An 11,055-nucleotide genomic window follows, 5' to 3' on the forward strand; every position below is an offset into this window, starting at 1 on the left:
CAGGGAGTTTATTTAAAAAGCAATACAAGAATATCAAATGTGCTCATCATTGGTAGGGATTGAAAATACTGGAGTCCTTGGAGTAAGAGTGAGTCAGACTATTTCAACCTTCTGATCTTCTCTCTGGTCTGTGCAACCTGTGGGGTCAGGGCAGAATGGCCACTGAGGCATGTTCCTACCCAACAGAGATTGAGGAACAGTAAGAGGACTCTGCCCCCTGGTCCACAGCGGAATGTGGTGGGGGGGTGGACCGCAGGGTGTACCAGCTCTCCTGAAGCACTGTTATCTCTGCAAGGGCTTGGCTAAATTTGGCATTGCTTTTTAGTCATTCTGCGTGGATGAGATATGAAGTGACCTACTAATTCATAATGCCCTGGGGCTCTTCACTATAGAAAAAAGGGAAGACCAAGCCTTACAGAGTTTAGAGAAGGCTCAGTTTTCAGCACCCCGCTGAGTGTCAGGCCTGACAGGACAGGTTAGCTTTGTCTTGGGCAGAGGGGTTTACACCTGTCACCTCTGTGCTGCTTTGACCCACAACCCCTGGCCCCCAAAGGCTTCAGTGCTGCTGCATTTGCAGGAGAGGGGACCTGATTTCCTCTTTTGATTTTCCCCTCATGCATCATGTGGTCTGAGGATGACTGGAATGGCTGCCCCATGGCCTCTGATCCTGTGGCAAAAGGCCCTAGAAAGGCCCTCAGGAGGTGGCTCAGGGCGCTTGTCCATCAGCCTTCAAGGGCCTCTCTGCAACATGTTTTTTCCAGATCAGGCTCAAAGATGTCCAGAAGTAGAACCAACAGGCTGAGTTGGGGAACAGGAAGCAGAAGTAGGAGAGAAGGGCTGTACCTTGTCCAGCCTCTGTCCTGTTATTACGATCCAAAGATCAGCTCCACAGCTGCGCTGACGTGCTAGGTTACGTGTGTTCATTCCAGGGTCTCCTGGTTTGTGAGGCACGTTTATGACCTGATAAGACTGTTAGCTCAGGCCACACTGAACAGACCAGCTCTTCCTGAAGTCTCACCTCAGTTACGTGAAGGTGGGCGGCTGGAGGAGAAAGCCCAGATCATGTGGTTTAAGAGAAGACAACCAAACTCCAGGGCTTCGACAGGCCCATGACGTGTCTTCCTGACACCAGCATGGGGGCTGTTTGGCCAGATGGCTCAGCTGAGTGCAGAATCAATTGAGTTTTATTGGCATGAAAAATATAAAATCAAGAGAAAGATGAGGACTCAGTGGCAAGATCGTTTTTAGTGGATGGTGTATACCTTAGAAGATACCTCTTGGCCTTGGCCAGATAGTGCTGTGTGCCAGGATTTCCATCTGTCAAAATGTACCTTTGGGAGATCTCTTCATCTTAGGAAACTAACTTCTAAAGCAGAAGTCCATGGGACTGTGCAGATTTAGAACAAAGGGCTGTGGTGATGTCAGAGCCCCTTAGAACCCCAGTAGGGAGGGTAGGTACCCTCAGCACCCTAGGAACACCACCCCAGTCTGTCCTGTTGGGTTGGGTTTTCCTGATAACCACTCGGATTCGTTCCCTCTGAGGATTTTTCCTCCCTGGTCTCTGTTGTGTAATGTTTGGCTGAGATTTTCTCAGTTCTTGGTGCTTAAATATCTCCAAAATCGCTGAGCTTCCCCTGAATCTGTGTGACCTAATTTTCTTCATGCCCCCACATAAAAACAGTTACCCCAGAAGACAACTGAATAGCTCATGTGTAAGAGGCAATTCGATGGCACCCTCACACCCTCACGGTGGAGCAGAAGGAGCCCTGGTCCCTGAGTCAGACAGCAGTGTGGTCTGGGGCCCATCGGCCTCATTTGAGCCTTTGGGCATATTATTGAACATCACTGATGCTTGAACTGTCAGTGGAATAATCATAGTGATGGACAGGGGTGTTGTGACCATCCGTGGCCAGAAGGTAGTCCTTCATCACTGCTTCTCAAGCAGAAAGACTTCATGATCGCAGGGAAACATTATTTGAATTCCTGTTCCCTCTGAGGAGGGAGCCCCGGAAGAGTCTCCCGACGGTAGATATGCTTGCCATAGCCGTGCCTGGGAAAAGTCTTCCTTTGGCCTCCAAAGCCAGGCCCTGAGCCTCTTCACCATTGCCCAGAGGCCTAGAGTGCCCTCAGCAGCTCGCCCCACCGAGTCCTGGAGCTGTCTCCACCGCAGGAAGAGCAGGGAGGAGTGCTGCCAGCTGGGGAGCCGGAAGGCCCCGCCTCTGGCCCACCACCCACGTCCCTCACGCCTCTCCAGCAGTCAGACAAATGCAAGGCTTTGGGCAGTTCCGGCCCCTCGGCTGAGAGCAAGTTGTCCTGTTCAGGCGACGTCTGGCGCTCAGACAGGCAGTGACCGTTCCAAAACAGAGCCCTTAGGTCAGGCCGGAGCCTTTTTCCCTATTTAGGATGTAGCCCGGACCCTGGGAGTTTTTCCTTTCGCTATGTGTGAAGCTGGACGAGCCTCCAGTGGCCTGACATCTGCCCGCGCTGGCTTAATCAAGAATCAGCCTTCGAAGGACTCCCAGCCTCGGTGCCTCCTTCCAGCTGGGCAGCCCCTGTGTGCTGCTGGGCGTGAAGCAAGTGAAATGGGCCAGTGGGGCTCGGCCAGGCGGCCTGACCCCGCTGCTTGCACCTTGACCCTCCAAGTTCGCCTGTGCCGGTTATTTTGAGACTTGACCTAATACAGTCTCTTCTTGTGGCCGGCTCCAGGAGCGGACAAGAGGGAGGTTCTGTGTCCGTTAGGGTGTGGTGGCCGCCACCCGGGGCTCCTCTGGTCTCGCTTTTGATATCTGAGTTTCTCTTCACCGTCGGACTAGCCTGGCACATAGCACTTGCTCAGGACAGCAGACTTCTTTTTTTTCCCTTCCCAATTTTCCATGGCGCTTGAGGATTGGGCCAGGAGCCTATTTTGGCATTTGGTGAATTTGCAGTACTTGCCAGGAATCCCCTGATACCAGGTTCCCTTTGGGAAAACTGGGCCTGTGTGGGGCTCGCCCTAGTGGAGAGAGTGCAGCACCTCCCACGTGGGCCAGTGGGCGTGGACTGCGTGGTGACGGTCTCCTTCCCCCTCAGTGTTCACAAAGCTCTGGGGAGACACGGTCCCCCCAGTTTTCATGGCCCAAAGCATCCCTTCCCCTGGTGACTGTGCCTAGGTATATAATTCTCTTCCCTGTTCATAATAACCAACCCTGGAGATGGGAATTGGCCTCACTTAGAGCTCAGAAAATGAGTTCTCAGAACTTAAGCGATTTCTTAAGACCTTTCAGCTGGCCGCTGGCGGAGTCAGGTGCTAACCTACCTGTTTGCTGCACCACATTCCATTAAAGAACAAGTGATCGGCCTCGTGCCTCCTCTGTCCAAATTGGGACAAAGAGGGACATCAAAAGGAGTAACGGCAATAATGAGGGTCACCGTTTGGGGGACACCAAGGGAAGGAACGAAACAAATACGACATCTTTAGTAGAAAAAGTAAAAGGAGGAAAGTGCTTCCTTACGAGGAATGATAGCATTTTTAAAGTCACCAACGGTGACTCGGCGTCATAATTGGCTCAGGCAAGGAGCACCATGGATGTGACATCCAGCGACGGAAGGGTGCAGGGATCCCCGGGCTTCTGCATGTCACCCCTAGATCGCTTGTTAATTGAGGAAAGGGGGCGACTGTCTCCTTACAGCTGCGGGGGGTGAGCATCACCTTATGCAGTCAAGCCGGGGTCCCCAGCAACAGGGCAGCCGGCCTCTGCCCAGGGTACACTGGCAGGGACGCAGCCTCGCTCTGGTGCTCTGACCAGCACCAGGGTGTACGTGGACCCGGCGCCAGGAGGCAGATAGGTCAGGTGTGACTGCAGAGCTGCCTGCCTGGACGCCTCAGGACCAGCCAAACCGAGTGTATGAACAGTACTGGATACCCCGCAGTTAGGGGGGTGGGGGGAGTGGGGGGGAGTGGGAGGCTGGAGGCACTCACCTTCTCCACCAAAGCTGCTCAGAGGGACTCGGTTCCTTGGCAATGAGGAGAAGGTCCTCAAGTTCTCGCCCACACCCGTCACGCCCACCCTGCCACCGCTGCTTGAACCAGGGGTTTCGGGGATGACAGAGTGGAGCATGCCTCTCCCCTCGGGTTAGTCCTTAGGGTTTGGGCATCTCCTACTTAGCAAACTTCTGCTGTACCCCAGGGGCTCCCCTGGCATCCCCCAAACCCGCGACTCCGCTGGCTGGTGGGGAGGGGTCCTCCTCTCACTGAAGCGAGTCCTGCCCGCCGGGGATGCGTGGCTTCTGCTCTGTCTGGGCTCCCCGCCCCACACCAGCTCTGGCGTCCCTCAGCGCGGGTTCCACCCTTCGTTTGTCATCAGATCTCGGCTTCTCTGTGTCGCAGGTTCCAGCGTGAACGGCCTGGAGGAGCCCAGCATTGCCAAGCGGCTGAGGGGCACTCCGGAAAGGATCGAGCTGGAGAACTACCGCCTGTCTGTGAAGCTGGCTGAGGAGCTGGAGGAGGTGCCCGAGGAGACGCAGGCCGAGCACAACCTGAGCAGCGTGCTGGACAAGGGCCCCGAGGAGGACGTGGGCAGCAGGTCAGCCCGCGTGCGCCCTCCGCCCCGGCTTCCCCGTGTGGCCTGCCGGTGGCTTTCCCGCAGCCTCGCCCCGCTGATGCTCCCGCTGGCAGAAGGCGCCCAGTTAACAGCTGGGCTGACCCTAGACAAGATGTTTTCTAACGATTTATTTGTGCACACAGAACTGGGGTACAGGCCAGAGGTGCAGGGTGGTGAGAGGATTCACCAGGGACAGAGTGGGGAGCAGAACAGGCAGATCGACGAAGTGCTCTGCTGAGGGGAGCAGCGGGCGGGTCAGGAGAGGTCTGCCGCGCCATGTGGTCACCTCCGGGGCGGGATGGAACTCATGCTGAGGTGGCTTTCGCTTCTTAGTGCTGCGCTTTAACCCGCTGCGCCAGCAGGGAGGGCCAAGATGCGGTCTCTCTACTTCCATTTCCTCACCTGTGAAACGAGGCCATACCGGGCCTTCCTCAGGATTGGCGGAGGGCTTGACTCCAAGGGCGAGTAGGCCTCCCAGGGCTCACAGGAGCTGCTGCCTGTGCTGTCACAGCCTTGCAAGGAGCTGAGGTGCCAGGGCTCTCCGTCCCTGGCCTCACTCAGTCCTCCCCTTGGGAATCCCGTTCTAGTGCCCGTAAGCACAGGGCGGGTTCACTGTCGATTCGGGCAGGTGGATAAAGAGTCCCACAGCCCTCGGAGGGTTTTTCAGTCCTTAATGCTCTCTCAGGAAGCCAGGGATACAGGCACTCCACGCAGGGAGGCCAGCGTGCAAGATGGCAGGCCCGGGCCAGGCGGGGAGGCTGGGAAGTGGGCAGCCACCGAGCCTCCGAGTCTCCCAGCCCCCTGCAAATCTTTACGCTCTTTCTCTGAGCTCTCTGGTCTCCTGTGTCGTCTCGTATCTCACCTCTTCTGCAATCGCATCACTTGCCCTCACTGCCACTGCTACTAAAGCTTTTAGCCCCCTCTGGGCTCAGGTGTGCACCCCCAGGCTCCAGTCCAGTCAGGCCCGCATGCTGGGCACCCACAGTCCCAAGCTTTCCTGCATGAGCACGATCTGGGCCGCAGGTGATAGCCATAGAGGCTGGAGGTGTTAAAGGCCTGACTCCGTTACTTACACCTGCAGCGTAGACACGCCCACAGCTCGTCCCTTCCGAAATAAGGAAACTGGGGGACTAAGTCGAGGAGTAGGGATGGACTCCAAGTCCAGCCCTGGAATCTGCCCGGTTCCCTTGAGGCCCCAGAGCCGCTGTCCCCACCCCACTGAGGTGTGGCATCTCCTGGCCGGTAGGCATCCCGTCCATTTGACTTCATTCAGGGCCAGTGTTTATTCTCACACACGCAGGCACCAAGCACTGGCTCTTGACTGCTCTTAAAGGAAAAACAAGCCACAGGTCTGTCCTTGGATTGTTGTATACAAATATTTTGGCAAAACAGTCTCCCCTAGGGCCCACAGGGGCCCTAGAGCAGCTGGGAGGTGGGGTGGTGCTGCTGGTTCAGGGGAGGGAGCCCCAGGGTTGGAATCAGGGGCTCCTGGCCCAACCCCAGGGTCACTGCTGTCAGGGGCTTCACCTGTCCAGACTGTGTAAAAAGAGGAGCAGGACGCCATGTCCCAGCCACACAGCAGCTCCAGCCCCTACATCCACCCCCCACCCCAGCCCCCCTCTGCTGTCTTTACCTGGAATTCACTTTCACTACCTGCCCGGACCTGCCTGTGTCTGGCGGAAGGGGCTCAGTGCTCTCAATGGAAGATTATCAAGAGCGCCATAAGGAAAGAGAAGCTTAAGAAGGCGGGTGACATCAGCGTTGGCCAGACTTCCCACCGGCCTTCTGGGGTGGGAGCTCTGGGCCTGACAGGCAGGGGTTTCTGATCAGCATGGTGAGCACCAGAGTTAGTCACTGGACACTTCCCAGCACGAGTCAAGTGACGTGTGGGAGGAAGAGCACAGAACTTGGTTCAAGTTTTGAGTATGTTTTCCAGTGGGTGTTTGCTAAGCACCCACGTCAGCTGGGGGCCAGACACGCTCGGGGCAGCCTCCCTGGGGCCCGCCTCCCCGCACCATCTCAGTGCCTCACTGCACGTAGCTGCGTCTCTGTCCAGAGCACCCACAGAGACGCTCTCCTGCTGCTGCGGGCTCGAGAGAGCACCGGCTCGGCTAGGGGTGAGCTAGTAAGACCTTGACCTCCGGGGAGGGTAGGCAAGTCTCTGTAGTGATAGCTTTTCTGCAGAGGTGATGTGGGCAGGGCGTCCCAGGAGAGCGGCCTCCTCGCGTTTATGACAGAGTGCAAGGAAGCAGGATAGAATATGGAAACAGGATGTGACCCGTGCACCTGTCCTACTGAAATTCAAGTTAAAAAAAAGCAGCAGCTAGTGTTAGCTGGTCTGCACGGCAGAACAGGCTCTGGAAGCCACAGCCAGAGGAGCCCGGCTGCGCCAGGCAGCGGCGACTGCAGCTTGGGGGAACAGCAGGCGGGGTGGGGTGGGGGAGCGCCGAGCTGGCAGAAGGCTGCAGTTGCTCTCCCAGCACAATGGAACTGCCGTGATGCCCTATTTTCCCTGGAAAGCCACCCAGGAGGATCAGTCGGGCTCTGCACAGCAGGGTGCCTCAGTCCGGCCATCTGCCAACTCCCCTGCCTCACCCCCCAAGGCTGCTAGACCCACAGCCAGGGGCTTGGGCACAGCCACCCTCCTGGGCCTGCCGCCTGCAGCTGCTCACGGCCGCAGAACTCCCGGCTTCTGCCGTCACCGCCGTAGGCTCCGGTGGGATAATACAGGCTGCACCCTGGAGTGATCGGCCCAAGTGAGCTAACCCAGGGACGCGCCCGTGCTGTGCTCACACCCCTGGTGCCGTCGTCATCGTGGGTCCACGCCCCGTGCAGCAGAATCCCTGCTCATCTCACCTCAGGCTGGAGCAAACCTTGTTGTTAGCCCCTGTGCTCCCCTGGCTCTGCTCCCCCCGACCGGGCCCGTCAAAGCCCAGATGAGCAGGTGACACCTGAGAGAACGTGCAGGAAAGAGACTTGGAGGCGAGGAGGCGCCGTGCTGATTCCAGGGCCTTGAGTTGTGTTCAGACCAGCCCACAGCCCGCTACGGTCACCTCTGTGGCCTGTCCTCGGTGCATGGCCTGGGCCGGGTCCCGGAGGCACCTCCAGATTGGGCCGTTTGCTTGTGTGGGTCTGTCGGCTTCTACGCACATATGTGCACCCCCACTTCCGCCCCCTCCACGTGCGGCCTGAGCGGGGAGCCCTGGTGGGTGCCCCTGAGGGTGCTCGCTGACACTTTGCTCCCACGGGCTCTGCACCGCCCCTCCCAGTGTCCGTCACCCCCTCACTCGGGCATGTGCTGTTTCCCTGCAGCAGCTCCGAGTCCGAGATGGAGGAGGAGGAGGACGAGGACGAGGACGAGCCTCCACTGCCCACCTCGGACCTGGGCGGCGTGCCCTGGAAGGAGGCCGTGCGGATCCATGCTCTCCTGAAAGGGAAGAGCGAAGAGGAGCTCGAGGCCTCCAGGAGCTGCCAGCCCGGGCAGGAGGAGGACGACGAGGAGGACGACGAGGACGAGGAGGAGGAGGAGGAGGAGTCCAGCGAAGGTCAGGAAACAGCCTCCTCTCCCCACCCTGACGCATCCCGTCCCCAAGTGCAAGAGGCGCCCGTGGCCGGGCGACGTGGCTGGGCAACGTGGCCAGGCGACGTGGCCAGGCGACGTGGCCAGGCGACGTGGGCAGGCGACGTGGGCGTGTCTCCCACGGCTCTGTAACGGCGCCTCCTGCCTCTGACCGTCCACCGTCAGCGTGGAGACCATGTCCCCTTGCGCTTCTGATGAGAAATCAGCAGCAGAAAGCAGAGGCTGGTGTAGACGTCACCAGATGAGGTTTCTCCTGACGCTCTCCTCATCCTCTCCCGTCTTTCCCCTCTGGTTTCAGTTAAGCCGATGTTAGTAATGAAGGGAACTTAGCTTTCCAGACTCTGCAGCTCAGAGCCGACCACGGGGGTTTGGTGGACCCCCATCCTGAGGAGAAGCTCTGAAGTTGGTCCGCTGGCCTAGGGACGTCCCTCGCCCTGCCCTCGAGATGTTTCCATCCTCCCCTGCGTCTCTGGTTCCGCGTGACCTTGGGTCACGAGGAAGAACTTGCTGACCCCTTCCCCCGCCTCTGCATGGACGTCCTGGCTGTCCAGGAGTCGGGTGCGTGGTGAGAGGCGTGCAGACCCGGGGCCCCTGTCTCGGCCCTAAGGGGCTTCTTCACACCTGGTTGCCCTGTGCTCCTGCCTTTAACAGGCGAGAGTGAGACCCAGGAAGGAGACACCCGCCCACCCTCCTCACTTCATGGATGGCACCTGAGGGGGCCCGGCCCGAGAGGTGCTGGCACCGGGCCGGGCCGTGGGCGCCGGTGCCTGCCTCACACTGCTGTGTCTGCTGCAGCCCCCAGGCTGCCTCGGTATCCCTGTGGGCAGGTGATCCCGTCCACAACGCCTCTGGGGAAAGACATTTGTTGGAAACTCTCCCTCTCTGGGGTGAAGGCTCAGTGGCTTTAGCCCAGGCACAGTTAGGGTCAAAGCCGGCTCCCCTGCCCTCTCGCCCTGCTTTCCCTCACACAGACTTAATTTCCTAGGCCTGGAACTGGTGTCAAGACCAAACCTCCAGGGGACAGACTTTAACTAGAGAAACATACTGACCAGTTTGGCCAAGCTCTGGACCTTTGTCCTGGCCCGCGGTGTGTGTGTCTCTTGGGCTGGGAGCCCGAGTAGAGAGCGACAGGGTGAGATTGTCTCACGGCCGGAGATGACGCTCCTCTCTTGTTCTCTTTCCTCCCCTCCACTCTTTCTCCCTTTATCCCCACATGGGCTTTTGGTGCTGTTTGTGGGTGTCTGACTCCCCCTGCTGTAGAAGGGGAGTATTGCCCCTGGAACAGAGAACTCCTGCAAGGCCAGTGGCTACCGCTCCTCTCAAAGGAAGAAGACTCGGGTACACGTAAAGGTACCCACTCTGTCCCCCCACACCCCGCCCTGGCTCCCCACAGCGTGCCTTCAAGAGCAGGTCCCACAGAAAGCCATCTGGCCTGCAGGCCCGCCCGGCGCCCTCCCTGCCTGAGCCGCCATGCAGAGACATCCTCACGGCCGCCCTGCTCCCCGTGGGCACGCACCCCTGTCCTGGCTCAGGTCACCCCGGCTCCCTCCACTGCCCCTCGTGACATTTAAGGAGGGAAGGCTGTGGACAAGTCCCCAAGGCTACTTACTAACAGGCGGCAACGCTCGGGCTGCCCCGTGCTGTCGACCAGATGAAGGATGGGCCTGCATGGTCCTCTGGTCAGTCCTGAGACATCCGGGCTGCTTGGCGGGGCTCAGCCCCATCCACACCATACAGGCCAGTCGACCTTAGAAAATTTCCGAGTCTGTAGCGACCACATCTCCAGTAAGGAGCATGTGAGGAACCCCCCGCCCCAACCCCCCCCAAACTGGCAAGCCCCCCATATCTGGGGGTCTTGTACAAGAACGTTCAATCCATGGAACACTCGTTGCTGCTCCCAAGTTGAGAGGTGATGAAGCCAAAGGCGGGTGCTCCCGTCAGGAGCCCAGGCTCCTTGTGGCGCCTGCTCTTGTGCCTGAAAGGCCACCCCCTACTCCCATAGCGCCCCCCACTCCCGCAGCACGCCCCCCACCCCCAGGTTGCTGGCCGTCCCTTGGTTTTAACCAAAGTATGGCATGGTCCGAACTAGAGGGGTCCCCAGGGCAGGGCTGCATGGGGTTCCTTGAGCTCGGCCGGCGCGAATGGCCTGAAGGGGGCGCTGGTCAGCTGCCTCGGAGCCAGGCTTGCTGCCTGGGCAGCTCCTGGGGCCCAAATGGAGTTTAAAGAAGGGCTCTGACCCAGAGAAAGCAGAGGGCGTGTCTCATCCCTTCGCAGAACTGCCGCGCTTTGGGGATTCTAGAGCGCTGCTTCCCCACCCCAGCCGTGCCCCCGACTGCCTCTCCCCATAGCCGCTCCCTGGCGCAGCATGAGGCCGCTCTGTGGGAGGGGTCCTGGCTGCGGGAGATGAACCAACTGCCGGCAAGGCCCTTTCTGTCCCGCCTGAGGTAGCCGGGCCCGGGTGTGCGTTGCCCAGCTCACTTCTGTTGCTCCTGGCGACGTGTCAGAGAAGCCGCCAGCCCGGCAGACGCCGGCGAGTGTCCTGGGCCTCACGCTGTGTGGGCACATTCGGGCCTGCGACCGGAGAAGCCGCCCTCCGCTGGCCCCTTGGGACCTGTGTCCCCTCCCTGGGCATCTGGGTCCCTTACAGGGCGTTTCGGATGAAAAGAACGTCGGAGAGCTCTTTCTGTGTTGGCCTTAGAATGTACGGTCCTCTCCGTCCGCGTCCACAGCTTGTGTGGAGCTTGAAATGCCTCGATCCAGTTGAACTAGGAGAGAGAGAGAGAGAGAGTGTGTCTGTGTGTGTGTGTCTGTGTGTGTCTGTATGTGTCTGTATGGGTGTCTCAGTGTGTGTCTGTGTGTGTGTCTGTGTATGTCTGTGTTGTGTATCTGTGTGTC

At 58.9% G+C, this 11,055-nt stretch overlaps 1 protein-coding gene across 4 annotated transcripts in view; it reads left to right on the forward strand.

Annotated features, from left to right (window-relative positions):
* Positions 1-11,055, forward strand: part of MICAL3 (microtubule associated monooxygenase, calponin and LIM domain containing 3) — a 167,592-nt gene that overhangs the window by 119,373 nt on the left and 37,164 nt on the right. For all 4 annotated transcript variants that reach the window (XM_012732409.1, XM_012732410.1, XM_012732407.1 and 1 more), the window contains 3 exons: positions 4,367-4,562; positions 7,893-8,125; positions 9,421-9,510. In XM_012732409.1, coding sequence (XP_012587863.1) covers positions 4,367-4,562; positions 7,893-8,125; positions 9,421-9,510 — 519 coding nt within the window. The remainder of the gene's footprint in view (positions 1-4,366; positions 4,563-7,892; positions 8,126-9,420; positions 9,511-11,055) is intronic.

Source organism: Condylura cristata, unplaced genomic scaffold (assembly GCF_000260355.1).
Source record: "Condylura cristata isolate star-nosed mole 26May11 unplaced genomic scaffold, ConCri1.0 scaffold00034, whole genome shotgun sequence".
Taxonomy (NCBI): Eukaryota; Metazoa; Chordata; class Mammalia; order Eulipotyphla; family Talpidae; genus Condylura; species Condylura cristata.